The sequence below is a fragment of the Lithobates pipiens genome, unplaced genomic scaffold, assembly GCF_037356315.1.
Source record: "Lithobates pipiens isolate NorthernLeopardFrog02 unplaced genomic scaffold, aLitPip1_a1.2 Scaffold_8, whole genome shotgun sequence".
Classification (NCBI taxonomy): Eukaryota; Metazoa; Chordata; class Amphibia; order Anura; family Ranidae; genus Lithobates; species Lithobates pipiens.
In genome coordinates, this window is record NW_027507903.1 from 193,292,706 (window position 1) to 193,310,921 (window position 18,216).

General features: G+C 39.9%; 1 protein-coding gene across 3 annotated transcripts in view; it reads right to left on the minus strand.

The window, feature by feature from the left end:
• Window positions 1–16,592, minus strand: part of MLC1 (modulator of VRAC current 1) — a 125,931-nt gene extending 109,339 nt beyond the window's left edge. For all 3 annotated transcript variants that reach the window (XM_077473369.1, XM_077473368.1, XM_077473370.1), the window contains exons 1-6: window positions 16,493–16,592; window positions 15,909–16,079; window positions 11,690–11,779; window positions 6,328–6,381; window positions 5,081–5,182; window positions 2,419–2,520 (exon numbers count right to left, since the gene is read on the minus strand). In XM_077473369.1, the coding sequence (XP_077329495.1) occupies window positions 2,419–2,520; window positions 5,081–5,182; window positions 6,328–6,381; window positions 11,690–11,779; window positions 15,909–16,073 (513 nt within the window). In that variant the 5' untranslated portion in view covers window positions 16,074–16,079; window positions 16,493–16,592. The remainder of the gene's footprint in view (window positions 1–2,418; window positions 2,521–5,080; window positions 5,183–6,327; window positions 6,382–11,689; window positions 11,780–15,908; window positions 16,080–16,492) is intronic.
• Window positions 16,593–18,216: the final 1,624 nt, after the last annotated feature.

Genomic DNA, 18,216 nt, shown 5'->3' on the forward strand with positions numbered 1-18,216 from the left:
GTAATGGCAGCGATCAGCGATTTTTATTGTGACTGCGACATTATGGCGTACACATCGGACATTTTTGACCCATTTTTGGGACCATTGTCAGTTATACAGCAATCACTGCTATATAAATGCAGTAATTCCTGTGTAAATGACACTGGCAGTGAAGGGGTTAACCAGTGGGTGGCAGTGTAGGGGTTAAGTGTTCCTAGGGGTGTGTTACTAACTGTGGGGGGTTGGGCTTTCGTTTAGTGAACACGGATCTCTGCTCCAATCACATGGAGCAAAGATCAGCATCACTAGTTGCTAGGCAGAATGGAGAAATGCTGTTTACAACGGCATTTCTCCATTCAGCCGCTCACGGTAGCAGGGCGGCATTGAAGATTGGACGTACCTGTACGCCAATATGCCTGCCCGTGCCATTCTGCCGACGTACATCGGCGTACGCTGGTTTGGAACCGGTTAAGAGACAACATTCCTCTGTAAACCAAGTCCCCTGAACCAAGAAGATGTCTAGGAAAGGGAGGAAGTATTTCCTAAACTCCAAAGACAAATTCCTGAGCCACTAGTCCAGAGGTAACCTTGTCTTCAGTGTCAATCCAATCTGTCTAGAGACTAAACATATTAGTTTCATGACAACAGAATGTAAAACAGAGCAAATGGCACTGCCCCGAAGGAGGCTAATATCAAGGCCAGAACTCTCATAATAACTGCAGAATTAGCCAGCTCCTAGACAGTCTGAGTCTCTGGTTTTAAAACAGTAAACAGGTTGGAGGAAAACCCCTGAAAAAACTTTCTGCCATTGGAGCAATACCAATAACTCTCTGACTAAAGAAATCTGAAAGAGCAGCATGGAGGTCTGGTAATCTGTGGAGACATCTCTTCATGCTGACAAAGATTTGTCAGGTTTGAGAGATTTAGGGGCCCAGGGTTTGTTACTGAACTGGTCTCCTGGCTGGGTCTAATCTTGGTGGTAAAAGCCAAAGAGTTAGAAATTTGGACAGTTGTGGAGGCAACATGGACTCTCATGGTATGGTATAAACTTATAAACAGTCAATTTACAAAAATATATAAATTTATTATGCACAAACACACACATAGTAAAAAGCCTTCAATAGTAGATAAATTACATTGGATACTAATAATCATGGAGTATCCACTTGTCTGACACAAATTGGAATAACTCAGATATATATAATAATGATCCCGTGCTGTTACACGTGGAGATTTTTTCCATCAGTTGCTCCTTCTACATGTCTCGGGGTTATCCCCTTCTTCAGGTGTATTAAGTCAGAAAATAATCCACATATCCGGCACCAGAATTTAATATATATATATATATTTTCAGCTTTTCAAGGTCCACTGTAAATTGTCTTGGAAATGTTATATATAAGCAATGGAGTTATATAAGCAATGGGGTTATATTTGGTTGGTCAATTACTTTTATGCTTGCCGGTGTGCAGTTCCTCTTGAAGTTGGCTGTATTATCCAATAGTCTCTAAACAACTGAATCATGTGTCCTTAATGAATTAGAACGAAAACCAGCGTTTTTTGGAGTTAGCCTAGCATTTATTGATAATGGCTCTGTCAAAGACCACACATAACTTTTTTAATATTTCTTTAAGATACCTTTATAAATATCTTATGTTAAAGTAGCTGTAAACTTCAGACATGAAATATGAACAAACAAAACATCCCTCTACAGTGTATACATATTTTAATTAAGAGCATTAAGTGTCATTTCTGTCTGCTGCTTCGTTCCTCTGCAATCAGCATGGGTCAATTCTGACAAGTTTTCCTGACACCAAGAGGAAAAAGATGACACAGGAGGGAGTGCCAACTGATTCACAGCCTCAGCTCTGTTCCTGCGTTCTGTGTGAAGGAGGGTGTGCCCCTTCCCTCCAATCAGCTCTCAGAGCTCTTTCGCCAAGCTCTGCAATGTGTAATTTCAGCTGTCAGCTCCCTTTTTTTCTGACAGCTCAGAAATGCTTTATAAATTCTGGACTTTAAATGGATATAGAGAAGAGAAGACTGCAAATAAACAGGTACAACGTATGTATGAGGTTTTCTTTTTTTCCGCTGTGTATCACCTGAGGCCAGCCATCTCACTGGGTATATGTAAGGGTTTATAAACACTTTAGGTTCTATTATTAATGCCTATAATTTCATTTTTTAATAGAAATTCATTTTTTCTGTTGAAATATAAATAATAAATATACTGTATATGAACAGATATGCTTCCAAACATTGATTAAATGGTTTGAAAGTGTTGAAGCAATACCTCTCCATCAAGGGGAGATAACATGTTACAACAGAACGAAGCAAATACCAATGGGATATATAGATTCTTTTTTTGCAAAGAGGATCTGTCAAACAAAAAATGATAAATGAGGCACAAATCACACAGGAAAAACAAAAATTGTCATCACTCACTCTTTTTTCGGGACAGCAGTCCATCTGCATTCTTGCAGAAATGATCACTGTTGTTGCCATAAGAATTTCCATCAGAATGAGGAGCATCAAATTGAAATTTATCTAGGAAAAAGGACAAAGTCATATTTGGTCATTACAAAATAGGTTATGTTTTGATATTTGGGCACACTACAGTTCATATCTTTGCTTAGTGTAGATTTCTTTTTTTTTTTTTTTGTTTAATCCCACTTGCTACATTTTCCAATAACTTTCCAATAACTGCATCCTCTGTAGGGATGATTGGCAATGTTAAAATGCATCAAAAATCTACTGCAACAAATGAAGAATATAAATTTGGTCTCTAGAGAGGACCCCCAATTTATACAAAATCAGATTTAAAAAAATCTAATTTAATTCTTAATGGTAACTGTGTTTCAAGAATCGCAAGAACAGCAACACTAGAGAAGACCCTTTCTGTAATACGATTAATAATTCATAATTACTATTCTATTAAAAGCACTACAATATGAATACAATTCACAAAGCAAGTATTTTAGCTGAATGTGATCATCAGTAGTCAGCAGCAATCTATAACCATATTCTGTTCAGCTTTTGGAATATTTCCACATTATGTATATTGCGCAATCACAGACCGATGACTCTTTGCTTTGGACACCATCAAAGAGAAGTCATAGCTGTTCTAAGTAGGCTCATTCTCAACATCGCCAATGACCTACATCTACCTTTCACACTGCAGGTCACTGGCAACATTGAGGATTGGCATAATGCTGCTTTTTCTGTAACCAAATATGTAATAGTATTTAACATAAGTAAATGTTATCTTTTATTATTTATAATTGTGTGTGAGCGTATTATTATTTATTAGCACTGTTTTAGGAAAAACTGAATCTGCATGGATGTTTTGTTTTCTGTTGGATTCAACTACAATACTTCCTTTTACCTAAAACAGGAAACATCTAACTTTCCATCAAATGAAAGTTTTAAGTATATACAGTATCTCACAAAAGTGAGTACACCTCTCACATTTTTGTAAATATTCTATTATATCTTTTCATATGACAACACTGAAGAAATGACACTTTGCTACAATGTAAAGTAGTGAATGTACAGCTTGTATAACAGTGTAAATTTACTGTCCCTTCAAAACAACTCAACACACGGCCATTAATGTCTAAACCGCTGGCAACAAAAGTGAAAATGTCCAAATTGGGTCCACAAGTGTCAATATTTTGTGTGGCCACCATTATTTTCCAGCACTGCCCTAAACCTCTTGGGCATGGAGTTCACCAGAGCTTCGCAGGTTGCCACTGGAGACCTCTACCATTCCTCCATGACTACATCACGGAGCTGGTGGAGGTTATAGACCTTGTGCTCCACCACCTTCCATTTGAGAATGCCCCACAAATGCTCAATAGTGTTTAGGTCTGGAGACATGCTTGGCCAGTCCTTCACCTTTACCCTCAGCTTCTTTAGCAAGGCAGTGGCCGTCTTGGAGGTGTGTTTGGGGTTGTTGTCATGCTGGCATACTGCCCTGCGGCTCAGTCTCTGAAGGGAGGGGATCATGCTCTGCTTCAGTATGTCACAGTACATGTTGGCATTCATGGTTCCTTCAGTGAACTGTAGCTCCCCAGTGTGGGTAGCACTCATGCAGCCACAGGCCATGACACTCCCGACACCATGCTTGACTGTAGGCAAGACACACTTGTCTTTGTACTCCTCGCCTGGTTTCCGCCACATATGCTTGACACCATCTGAACCAAATAAGTTTATCTTGGTCTCATCAGACCACAGGACATGGTTCCAGTAATCCATGTCCTTAGTCTAACTGTCTTCAGCAAACTGTTTGCGGGCTTTCTTGTGCATCATCTTAAGAAGAGGCTTCCTTCTGGGATGACAGCCATGCAGGCCAACTTGATGCAGCGTGCAGCGTATGGTCTGAGCACCCTTTTAATCTCTGCGGCAATGCTGGCAGCACTCATACGTCTATTTCCAAAAGACAACCTCTGGATAGGACACTGAGCACATAGATTTAATTTCTTTGGTCAACCGTGGCGAGGCCAGTTCTGAGTGGAACCTATCCTGTTAAAACGCTGTATGGTCTTGGCCGCCATGCTGCAGCTCAGTTTCAGGGTCTTGGCAATATTCTTATAGCCTAAACCATCTTTATGTAGAGCAAGAATTCATTTTTTCAGATCCTCAGAGAGTTCTTTTCCATGAGGTGCCATGTTGAACTTCCAGTGATCAGTATGAAAGAGTGAGAGCGATAACACCAAATTTAACACACCTGCTGTGTTAAATTAAGCCACATGACACCGGGGAGGGAAAATGGCTAATTGCCTTATCATTTCTGCATTTGGGCACAGATCAGGATGCACTGAAGCTGCAGATGGGCACAAATCAGGCTGCATTGAGGCTGCAGATGGGCACTAATCAGGCTGCATTGATGCTCACTGACCATTATTTTGTTTCAAAGTGGTTTATTTAAAAAAAAAGGTTTTTTTCCAGAAACTTCTCCTAAATTGGGGTGCGTGTTATACGCCTGTGCGCGTTATATGCCGATAAATATGGTAATTCGGTATTTTTTGCAAGCTTATAGCATCAGACAGTTGACAGCATTTAACCCAAATGAGACTAGCGTGTTTAAATCAAATCTGCTACTTACATTAATTGCTGTTGGATTAATTGCTAACTTGCAGCCAAACCATATTAGGCAGGTAGTGGTAATAGAAAATGTTGATACATGTAATATCTGAAAATGAGAGATCTGAAAAATATATACAAATTATCAAATTAGAGAAAGTCATACACAGCAATAAGATGGTAGATTAGATGTTAGATAGGAGATGGCTAAACAGAGGCCAAAATGAGCATCAAACAACAGAATTCTTGCTCAAAAACAATGCATTTTTTATTATTATCTGTCCAGCAAAATCATTCTCACTTGTGCTGCTGTATATTATGAAATATTATAGACACAATTATCTAAATTAATTAACCAATATGTCTGGTGACTTTCAGACTTACAAAATTTTGGGCCACCATTCTACAACTGTTTTATGAGAACTTGACATGGGTCAAAACTGTCTTCGAAGAGTCCCTTATAGCTACTCTGTGAATAGACTTATGTAGAGGCATAGCTGGAAGTTTGTGGGCCCCGATCCAAAAGTTGACCTGGGCCCCCACTACTTCCAATGTGCGTTCAGAGGACAGGGATTAACGCTGCAGAATCAGAGAACAGGGATCACTGCTGGAGAATCAGAGGACAGGGATCACCACTGGAGAATCAGAGGACAGGGATCACCGCTGGAGAATCAGAGGACAGGGATCCCTGGCAGGTCACTTGGCAGAGCTCCTTTCCCATCCCAACAATGTATACAGCAGCCCCCACACTACACAGGGCTGAAATCACATTCCTTTACACACAGTCTGTCAGTCTTCACAGGGTGTATCTGGCTTTTATGTTGCCCTTCTGACCTGTGAAATTCTCTGGTCAGAATGGCAGTGTAGTTGCAGTAGGCAGATACACCCTGTTCAGATCATGGCTAACTGGCTGTGTTGTAAAGGAATGTGATTTCAGTCCTGCGGAGGAGGAACAGTATAGAATGCTGTAATTGGAAAGGAGCTCAGCAGCCGGTCATAGCATGCAGGGTGGAAGGGGTGGTCAGGGGGCTTTGGGGGGGCAACTTAGATCTGGGAGGGCACACAGCAACTTCAGCAGCTAGAATGCATGAAAGCATTAATCATTGTGGTTTTATGTTAAAACTAACTAGCATTCAATGATAGCAGATCAAAAGAATATAATCATTATAAAAAAATATTTATTTTAATTTTTTACATTATGGGTGCTTAGATCATCGTTAATTGGGTTAAACATTACAAATGTGCCTTTTATTATTCAGAAGAACTTACCACATTCTCTTTGTTCTTCAACACTGCAAAACTTACAACAGCTGAAGGTATACACTGTAAACAAAACAAACAATTACAACAGCCTTTTTAACCATGATAATAAAATAACTAATGTATTGACTGGATTAGAAATCTCAACAAAGGACTGTATGAGAAATGTACAAGCACTCTATTATTGTATTATTAGGATAATAATTAAAGCAGACATTGAGCTAGAAAGCCAAATACCAGCCAATAAGATTAGGTTATGAATTCCTCAAAGGGTGCTGGATACCGAAGCAATAAAAGCAAAACCCCTGATCAGCATGTGATCCACCTCTGCTTCAAAAGCTGTTCCGTCAGGGGGATCAATACAGGGAAAAACAGTTCAAATAATGTAGTTACCATGAATATAAGAAGTGATAAAACAATGTGCAAAGTTATATTGAATATCACGTACCTAGTCTCTTGGATGGGCGTCCATACACAGCCGGCCGGCTATTTTGTTTATTGAAAGTTTTAAATCTATAAGTGCAATACATATTTCTTAATGTTTTATTAAATTGCTTAGACGTTTTTACGCTATGGCGAGTCTTTTTTTGGGCCGCGCCCCCCCCCTCCCCAAAGCACCCACCCATGTTGAAGGCACGTGGCCTGGTACAGCTCAGGAGGGGGGATCGCTTGCTCGTCCCCACCTCGTTTCCTGACTGTCCGGGCTGCGTGCTCGGATAAGGGTCTTATATGGACCTTGGGGGGACCCCCACGCCGTTTTTTCGGAGTGGGGCTTCCCCTTTAAGTCAACACCAGGTGACGGGGCCAGCGACGTGTCAATTGACCAGCGATAGTTCTGGCTACCTGGAGCCACGTTCAAAATGAACTGACTTTCCTCCGTGTGTGGGCAAGTCCGTTCCTTTTCAAAAGTAAGGCGGACTCCCGCCAAAAGTCCGGTTGTGTGTGGGTGTGTCCGCTCGTTCGGAAAGTCCGGCGGACAGTCTGATCGTTAGTAAAGCATTACATACTTTGTTGGTACCGATTCAGTATCATTAATTCTTATGTACTGACGGTACTATCCTTGCACCTTCACCTTGATTCACTTAATCAATTGATATTCAATATATATATATATATATATATATATATATATACATACAGTGCCTTGCGAAAGTATTCGGCCCCCTTGAACTTGTCAACCTTTTTCCACATTTCAGGCTTCAAACATAAAGATATAAAATTTTAATCTTTTGTGAAGAATCACCAATAAGTGGTACACAATTGTGAAGTGGAACGAAATCTATTGGATATTTTAAACTTTTTTAGCAAATAAAAAATATAAAATGTTACTGAAAAGTGGTGCGTGCAAAATTATTCGGCCCCTTTACTTTCAGTGCAGCAAACTCACTCCAGAAGTTCAGCGAGGATCTCTGAATGATCCAATGTTGTCCTAAATGACTGATGGTGATAAATAGAATCCGCCTGTGTGTAATCAAGTCTCTGTATAAATGCACCTGCTCTGTGATCAGTCTCAGGGTTCTGTTGAAAGCGCAGAGAGCATCATGAAGACCAAGGAACACACCAGGCAGGTCCGTAATACTGTTGTGGAGAAGTTTAAAGCCGGATTTGGATACAAAAAGATTTCCTAAGCTTTAAACGTCCCAAGGAGCACTGTGCAAGCGATCATTTTGAAATGGAAGGAGTATCAGACCACTGCAAATCTACCAAGACCTGGCGGTCCATCTAAACTTTCAGCTCAGACAATGAGAAGACTGATCAGAGATGCAGCCAAGAGGCCCATGATCACTCTGGATGAACTGCAGAGAACTACAGCTGAGGTGGGAGAGTCTGTCCATAGGACAACAATCAGTCGTACACTGCACAAATCTGGCCTTTATGGAAGAGTGGCAAGAAGAAAGCCATTTCTCAAAGATATCCATAAAAAGTCTCGTCTAAAGTTTACCACAAGCCACCTGGGAGACACACCAAACATGTGGAAGAAGGTGCTCCGGTCAGATGAAACCAAAATCGAACTTTTTGCCCACAATGCAAAACGATATGTTTGGCGTAAAAGCAAAACAGCTCATCACCCTCAACACGCCATCCCCACTGTCAAACATGGTGGTGGCAGCATCATGGTTTGGGCCTGCTTTTCTTCAGCAGGGACAGGGAAGATGGTTAAAACTGAGGGGAAGATGGATGCAACCATATACAGGACCATTCTGGATGAAAACCTGTTGGAGTCTGCAAAAGACCTGAAACTGGGATGGAGATTTATCTTCCAACAAGACAATGATCCCAAACATACAGCAAAATCTACAAAGGAATGGTTCACAAATAAACGTATCCAGGTGTTAGAATGGCCAAGTCAAAGTCCAGACCTGAATCCAATCGAGAATCTGTGGAAAGAGCTGAAAACTGCTGTTCACAAACGCTCTCCATCCAACCTCACTGAGCTCGAGCTGTTTTGCAAGGAAGAATGGGCAAGAATTTCAGTCTCTCGATGTGCAAAACTGATAGAGACATACCCCAAGCAACTTGCAGCTGTAATCGCAGCAAAAGGTGGCTCTACAAAGTATTAACGCAAGGGGGCCGAATAATTTTGCACGCCCCACTTTTCATTTTTTTAATAGTTAAAAAAGTTTCAAAAATCCAATAGATTTCGTTCCACTTCACAATTGTGTCCCACTTGTTAGTGATTCTTCACAAAAAATAAAAATTTTATATCTTTATGTTTGAAGCCTGAAATGTGGCAAAAGGTTGAAAAGTTCAAGGGGGGCGAATACTTTCGCAAGGCACTGTGTGTATATATATATATATATATATATATATATATATATATATATATATATATATATATATAATTCATTTTTTTTATTAGTAATGGCAGTGATCTGCGTTTTTTCTCATGACTGCGACATTGTGGCGGACACTTTTGACACTGTCGTTTATACAGCGATCAGTGCTATAAAAATGTACTGATTACTGTGTAAATGACAAAATGACACTGGCAGGGAAGGGTTTAAACACTAAGGGGTGATGAAGGGTTTAAGTGTGTCCTAGAGAGTGATTCTAACTGTGGGGGGATGGGCTTCAGCTCACATGACAGTGATCACTGCTCCCAATGACAGGGAGCAGTGATCTCTGTCATGTCACAAGGCAGAATGGGGAAATGCCTTGTTTACATAGGCACTTCCCCGTTCTGTGGCTCCATGACACGATTGCCGGGAGACCGGCAGACATGGAGTCCACCGGTCCTATGGGCACGGTCACGCTGTACGCGGCAGATGCGTCTGCTAGCTCCGCCAATTAGAGGAGACGTACAGGTATGCCCATTTGCCCACCGCTGCCATTGTGCCAACGTATATCAGCATGCAGCGGTTGGAAAGTAGGTAAAGTGATTTTAAAAAATCTTTTTTTTGTAAATAACAAACATTGTATACTTACCTGCCTGGTGATTTTGCACAGAACAGCCTCAAACCTCCTCTTCTGGGGTCCTCCGCTGGTGCTCTAGGCTCCTCCTCTTTTCAGTGCTCCAGCAGCCCTGAACCTCCTCTTCTGGGGTCCACCGCTTGCATTCTATGCCACTCCTCTTCTCAGTAAGCCCCCACAGGAAGCTGCTTCCTATGGGTGCATACCTGTGGGCTTGCTCCTGAGTCAGGTTGTGTGTGTCCATTGACACACACATAGCACAACTCAGCCCCGCCTCCTGCTCCCTCCTCACTGGATTTCACTGACAGCAGCAGGAGCCAATGACTACTGCTGCTGCCTGTCAATCCCTGTGTGAAGAGGGAGAGAGGAGAAAAAACTGAAGTTTCTAGGCACAGCGTTAGATCGATCCAGGAGTGAGGTACGTGTTTAGAGAGGGAGGGGGGTACAGCCAGTCCTAAATCAATCTTGATCTTAATGCGGGAAATGCATTAAGGTAAATAAACATTTAGCTTTAGAACCATTTTAACTAGTAAGCACAAACACACCCATTATACTGCACCATGTGTTCAATTATAATCATTCCCTTACAAATTTGCACCAAAATACACAGACAATACTGTACCATGCACCCAAATATACACAGCACAAAGCGCCATGCACACCAATACATCAAGCACGATGTATTATGGACAAAATTGTACTTAAAGCTGATTTCCTGCTTTAGTTTACAGGTCCAACAAACTTTCCCTCACTAATGTGGTCACTTGGTGTGCTGTATAAACTGTATGCAGCTGAGGCTACATACAGTATACAGCACTGTGTTCTGGGTGCAATACAAGACTTTCTTATTTCACACCTGGAACAAAATAGTGTTGGTCTGAGTGGCGCTTAGCCATTCATAGGGAACTTTGTATTCTATTAATGAATACAAAAGCTTTCTCTAATTGGCTGAATCAGAAAGGCAGGCTGATGATGTCACAATCTCTGACTCAATCAATCAGAGGAAGCTTTGTAAATCTTGATAGAATACAAAGCTGCCTATCAATGGCTGAGTGCCACTCAGACCAACGCTACTTTGTTCTGGGTGTGAGACAGGAAGGTCTCATCTCGCACCTGGAACACAGTGCCTCAGCTACATACAATTTGTACTGCACACTCAGCAGTCGCACAAGTTAGTGAGGGAAATAGTTTGTTTGAGCCAGAACAGATCCTTACTTGTTAGATAAAAATGACAATTAACAGGTACATCTTGTTAGAGCAAACATTATATCCATTGCTTCACTTGGAGGGAAGAATAAACGGTGAACTACTTCTGGGAAGATCGGTAAACCAATCACACAAGCTATCTGTGTACAGAACACCTCCAGGTAGCCATATTGCATTGCATTTTACAGAAAATGACAGCACTGCAGAGTGAAAAGAAAAGCCTTTCTTTCTGGGTAATTTTCTGAATGAAACGGTCACGGGCTCTACAGTGTTGCCAGTGTTTGAGAGACATTGCAGCCATCCATCCTGGGATAATCGTCCATAAGATCTTCTGTGCAATAAAGGCCTTGGCTGGGCTAGGCTATAACCATATGCCTGGTTTTGCTTGCTATCTGGTAAGCAAGATTTTCTTAAGGTGGCGGTGCATTTTCTCATGTGAATCACTGTGGTGGCTTTGTGAAAAGGATCTACCCTATCATTCTCAACTATGGAAACATATTGTCATGATATTCAATCAAGGATCCATTTGTGTCAATTGGGACTATTTTAGCACGGATTTTATTATTATTACATCTTGTTAGAGCAGTGGGTTGAGACACGAGTAGAATCTGCTAAGCACTGATCCAAAAATGTATGTATATATATATATATATATATATATATATATATATATATATATATATATAGTTTATGTGAATAATAAACATATGAATAAGCTTAAAGCAAAAAAAAATATAATACTGCAAATTCTTACAGATCCAGCAGCACATCTCAGATAGTCCATTTCAGAAGGGAACACATTTCCTAAGTAAAGTGAAAATCCTGAGGTTCCAAGAAGACAACTCTGAAATGAAAGAAATTAAAGAATAGAGTTTACAAACAGAAAATAACAGCCTTTCTGAAAAAATGCCACTTGTAACATATATGGGTGAATTTACCCATTAAAGCATATCTATGGTCAAATGTTAAAATGATACATTCATTTCCACAAGTAGAATGTATTTAAATTATTTCTAGACTACTCCTATTAACTTCCAGAAGGTTTACCCCCTTCATGACCAGGCCATTTTTTTGCGATTCAGGACTGTGCTACTTTAACTGACAATTGTGCAGTCATGCAATGCTGTACCCAAACAAAATTAAAGTATTTTTCCAACAAATAGAGCTTTCTTTTGGTGGTATTTGATGACCACTGGATTTTTAATTTTTTGCAATATAAATGAAAAAAGACTGACATTTTTGACAGTTTTCTAGTTTCTGCTTTAAAACATATCCAATAAACACATTTAAAAAATAAAATTTCTTCAGAACTTTTGGCCAAAATGTATTCTGCTACATGTCTTTAGTAAAAAAAAAAAAAATCCCAATAAGTGTATATTAATTGTTTTGCATGAAAGTTATAGCGTCTACAAAACAATGGTATATGTACAGGAATTTTTATTTATTACAATTTTTTTTTATACTAGTAATGGTGGCGATCAGCGACTTATAGTGAGACTGACAGTCTGACACTCGGGGGAAATGACTTACTGACACTGACATCACCAGTGATACTAATACAGTGATCAGTGCTAATAATATACACTGACACAGTCCTAATGACACTGGGCAGCAAGAAGTTAACATCTAGGGCGATCAAGGGGTTACCTGTGTGCCTAACATGTGTTAATGTGTGTGCTGTGTTCTGTTTTTAGCAAGCAATGTGCTGGTTTTTACTCCCTGCTTTGCAGGGAGAAAAAAACAGCACATAACTGCTGTCAGAAGAGAACCCTGTGTTTGTTTACAAACACAGGGCTCTCTTTGGTAATTACAGGACCCGATCGGCCGCCAACCAATCAGCAGCTGGCACACTCTGATTGGCTTGTGCTGCAGTGAATCACATCATAGCTGGGACGGCAGGGGTGCCAATCGCGCCCCCTAACTCGGCGCGCGGATCACGTACTAGGTACGTGATCTAGCACAGAGCAGCCACACTGTTGCAATGTATGTATTGTGGATGGTCCACAAGTGGTTAATCTGAAAGATTTTGAAATTTGCTAAAATTTACTTTGTGAAGATCCCCACACACATTTACTTCCTTAAGTTCTGTGACATGCATTCAATATGCCCTTTGAGTAGGAATATGCCATTTGTGTCGCAGAATTAACAGAGCCCGCCTTCTGAACTACAGAGGTGCTGAAAGGAGGAGTTTCAGGAGCTGAAGTCAGGACAGGAATCACCACTACTACTAATCACAGTACAGGCAGCAAGGTACCATGGGATATGTAGTCCCTATAAACTGAAAAGTAAACAGCAGAGGGGAAAATGCAAAGCATGCAAGGAATACTGGATGTTGGATAGAGATGTCACTAACATTACAGTATGAAAGAAGATTTTTCAGGTAAGCTTATACTGAATTGTCAATAATCACTACTGTTTGTATTGCTATTACAATTCTGATGTTAAAAAATTTAAGTGTATGTTGTGACCATAGAACTCCCTTAAAATTCAATAGAATAGATAACACCATCAATAAGGCTAGTACAACAATGTCGATCAGGGGCTGATCACGCCGTAATGGATCAGTTTGCATGCACAGACATGCATTTTTAAATTGTGTTGTGGCACACTGCAATGCATTTTAGCACACTTTGCATTGCATTTTTAACCCTTTTTTCCCTTTTTTTTGGGCTTCTATAGTTTACCATGCAGTGAATTGCAACTCACTACAGGATATAACACATTGTGTAAAAATAAAATACAATCTCTGCAATTTCTTTTTTAGCATACACCATCGCAGTGCATTGGTTTGAAAAGAAATCAATGGACTTAAAGTGTTACTAAACCCACGACAGTATAATCAGTCTGTATATACAGTGAAGAATGCTTGTTATACTCACTGTGGAACCTAAAAGGTTAATTTTCCACATTGTGTAAAAAGGCTGTTTGATCCTGTATGCACGGATCCTCCCCTTCCTCCACTGACTCCAGAACATGTCCATATAAGACAGAGCCTTTGGAATCAGGCTGCACATGCATAGCTCCCAACTGTCCCTGATTTTGAGGGACTGTCACTGATTTGGAACAAAATCCCTCTGTCCCTCTTTCCTCCTTTATTGTCCCTCATTTTGGTTTAAAAAGTGTTTCTCAGTGCTAAACCTTACATCCAATTTCTAAATTGCATCATTTTTAATTTTCAAAAGCAAGTATAAAGAAATAGTAGTGGTTAAAAAAAGCACTTGTAGGTTTAACTGATCATTTTTTTGGTATATTCCTCCTTTAAGGGGGTGTGGCAGGGGGTATGCCCTATGTACTTTTGCTAATAGGTGTCCCTCGTTCCCATCTCAAAAAATTGGGAGGTATGCACATGTTCAGTTTGGTGTATATTACTAGAGAGTTCTTTTTTTCCTGGGAGAGTGCATGTGATCAGTACAGGACGATTCAGTACTGTCCAGACAGAGGGTCAGGGGTCCTGAATCCTGATAGGACAGCTAAGTGCGGTATAACCCCCCCCCCCCCATGAGCTTTACCAGGAACTGATAGTAGGGTTGCCACCTCATCCCCTTAAACCTAAACACATATTAATAACACAGGTTCTGTGGCTGATTAATGTGGTAATTAAACTTACAGTACTTAGTGCCTTACCTGCATTCAATTAGCCACAGAACCTGTGTAATTAGTATGTGTTCGGGTTTAAAGGGATGAGGTGGCAACTCTAACTGATAGTCACAGGATTGCTATATACTGCTAAAGAGAAAAGGTATTTAGCAGTTTATATTTACTAAAATAATTGCATTTTCATGCTCTGTGTACTGTGGGAGACCAGATATAGTGAATGCAGGGTCCTGGGTTTAGTAAAACTTTAAGGCCTGTCCATGCGTTGCTCAATGCTGCTGGTGTAAATGAGCCCTGAGCCCTGAACCTCTTTGCTACTGAGAGACTGAACTTGCTGACAGTCGTCTTGTGCAACAAGCAGTTAAACCTTTTAGTAGCAGAAAGGTTTAATCAGCAGATGCCCCAAATTAATGGAAATAAATGGAGAGAAACTCAAATGGCTGTTTCAAAGCCCATGGGCTACAAAAGGCCCAGTGCAACAGCCCGACTTTGTCCTCACAGGCATGTGACCTATGATCGTGGTGATGTGTACTACTTTCCCACCTGCCTCAGTCCTAAAATATTAAACTGCTATGATTTCTTTGTTAAACCACTGTTCTCTGTACAATTTTTTAAATCACCCACATTCAATTAAAACCATGTGTAAGGCCTATTTCCCACTGGGGTGGTGCGGTAAAATGAAAAAATGAAAAGGGAGATTGTGCTATGGTTAAAGCAAATATATTGTTTGTATGCGCTGCCTCTACCTAATATTACCACCCAACAGATGAAAATAAATTAGTGAAGAAAGGAAAGGTAGACCTGGCGCTATACCTTTAAGTCGTAAACTTACTATTTGGTTTCACTATAGTTTATAACTTAAAGGTATAGCACCAGGTCTACTTTTCCTTTCTTCGCCGGAGGTAAAACTGCTCTATTTTTAGTGCCGCTTTACCATCGTCTTAGCGGGGCTATTCGGCTGCTAGCGGGGCAGTTTTACCCCTCTACTGCTGCAGCAGCACTTTACCGGCGGTATAGCCGTGCTGCCTCATTCATTTAAATGGGCAGGAGCGGTGAAGGAGAGGTATACACACCGCTCCAAAGATGCTGCTAGCAAGACTTTTTTTTGCCATCCTGCCAGCGCACTGCTCCAGTGTGAAAGCCCTCTGGCTTTCACACTGGAGTGTGATGAGCAGCTCTTTCAGGACATTTTGCAGGTGCTATTTTTAGCGATGTAGCGCCTGCAAAGTGCCCCAGTGTGAAAGGGGTCTAACCAACTGGGTGATGCCCATTAGAATTATGAAAGAAATTCAACATCTATATACCGTATAAAGCAAAGGCAGATTCTAAATTTGTTTACACAGCACATTAAACAAGATTTTGTCATTTTTAATACCTACCCCAATCAGCAGAGAAAACATCCAGGTTTTGTACTTGACACATGGATGCAACTTGTCAGACAATTTGAGATCTGTGTGGTACTTCCTACTCTCTGGAATTCCTAGTTCCAAAGTAGCCATCCTATCATAATTGTATTCTTCATTATATCCATCTTCTCTGGTCATACCGATCTAAAGAAAAGTACATAGATGCTTAGAACTTGACAACATTTGACTTCATTCAGCTAATTGTCTTGTGACATTGAGAAATACTAGCAATGCCACAAAAAACACTGAGTTTGCAAACATAATAACTTAAAATTCAGGTCTAGGAATTGACAAAATTACAAACTGCACCTCACACTCAGTGCAGAATACTGAATATTAAATGCAAAAAATACTTAAAGGAAACAAGCTTTTGAATGCAGAGCCAATCAGTAAAGCTAATGGTTTCATTTGGTTTGCTTACCGTGACCTACTTTTCTCAGAGAAAAAAAAATTTGAAAAAGCCCCAAAAGTCCACCTAAACTTTTTTATGAACATATACTGAACTATGCTCAGGAGCCACGGGTTTATTTTGAAGATATAAACATGGGGAAACATACCTAGATTTAGATGAGTATCGAAAAGAGACAGTGTAGGGCGTTGTATGCAGCTTGGATAGACTCTGCTCAGTGAATCATGATGTATTTGAAGAGGTTGCTCTCTAGCTCTGCTGTGAAGCAGCATCTATTCACGTTAAAGACAAAAGCGGAGAAAAAAAATTGTACTTTAGCCAGAGAACACAAGCGCCTCTTGAATTTTAATGAAAAGGGTAGAAGAATTTTGAGTATTGCTATGATTGCATGGGCAAATTGTACTGATAAGCAAAAACTTGGAGTGATTGTGCCATATTTACCCTATTTAGATTTGTTATAATGGAAATCTTTATAAACTACCACGCATTTATTTTTCTATATAAATTAATTTAAAGTGGGATATTATTGAATATCCATCGCCTTGTCTTTTCTATACACTGATTTAAATCGAGATGAACAAATATCTGTGCTAACCCAAAAAAAAGAAACCCCACACAGCAGCCAGCACAGTTTGCTGATTCATCAAACAATAATATAAAATCCAGTAGTGCAGCGCTAAACAAGAGTTTTAAATGTGATTGTCCATAAAAAACAAATGTGAACAAAAAAACTTAAACGTGATTGTCCATAGAAAGGTGACGTAAATCTTCCACCAAGATTCAATGTGCATGTATAAAGCACACCACACCCCCGTGCTCTCAATCTGCTTACCAGAATGATAAGAAAGTAGGCATATAATCATACGATGCAGGTGGTAAATAGTAAACTTGGATGGCACACTCCAAACTTGATAGATGGATCATAGAGTTAATCAGGTACATCAGTATCAGACGGAAAATCAGAACTCAGACCAGGGTATGGATTTAAACAATCATCACCAAAATGAAAGAAAGGAGCAACAATAGTGAAGCCCGTAAGAGTAAAAAAACGTTAAAAATTTATTGTAGTCTACTTACAGGACAACAGCAAGCACACTAAATACATAGCAAAACATCTTAAGATGCTGCCCAATGCCGGGACAGCATGACAAACAAAAACAGCTGATAAAGATCAAAATCGCCGGCCACACATGCGCATTACGGCCGCTCCAGCAAATAGATATAAACCGAATGTGGCGGCACTTGTGCAGTGCGGGCGCGCGACTCAACCTAAACAGGAAATTAAACCAAGGTCAGATGTATTTACTTCCGGTGGGCGGAAAAAAACGGCATTGCCAACTGGAAGTAGCATAATACAAATGGCTCGTGTGTACAACACTCTGCGGTTCACAAAAAAGGAAATGTGAACCACATAAGGACATCTGACACTCTTGGTGGGCGGAACACCAATCACACAAACCGAGAGTGTCAGGAACAAGGCTGCAACACTAACCATCAAAGCGCAATGTCTTGTAATGGGGAAACACCACAAACCCCATTTATACATATATATATATATATATATATATATATATATATATATATATAATATATATATATATATATATATATATATATATATATATATATATATATATATATATATACACAATTTCCCAAAATACATTTCTAATATTGGAATCATATATATATTTCACCCATACATTAAGTACCAAAATATATAAATATATTAACAATTTCTTACATATTTATATAGGCGATAACAACAATATATATAACTATGAACACTGCCCACTAGTGTCCAGGGAAGAAATTAAATGCAAAAAGTTTAAATGAAAAAATAAAAAACAAACTATTATTGATAAAATAATT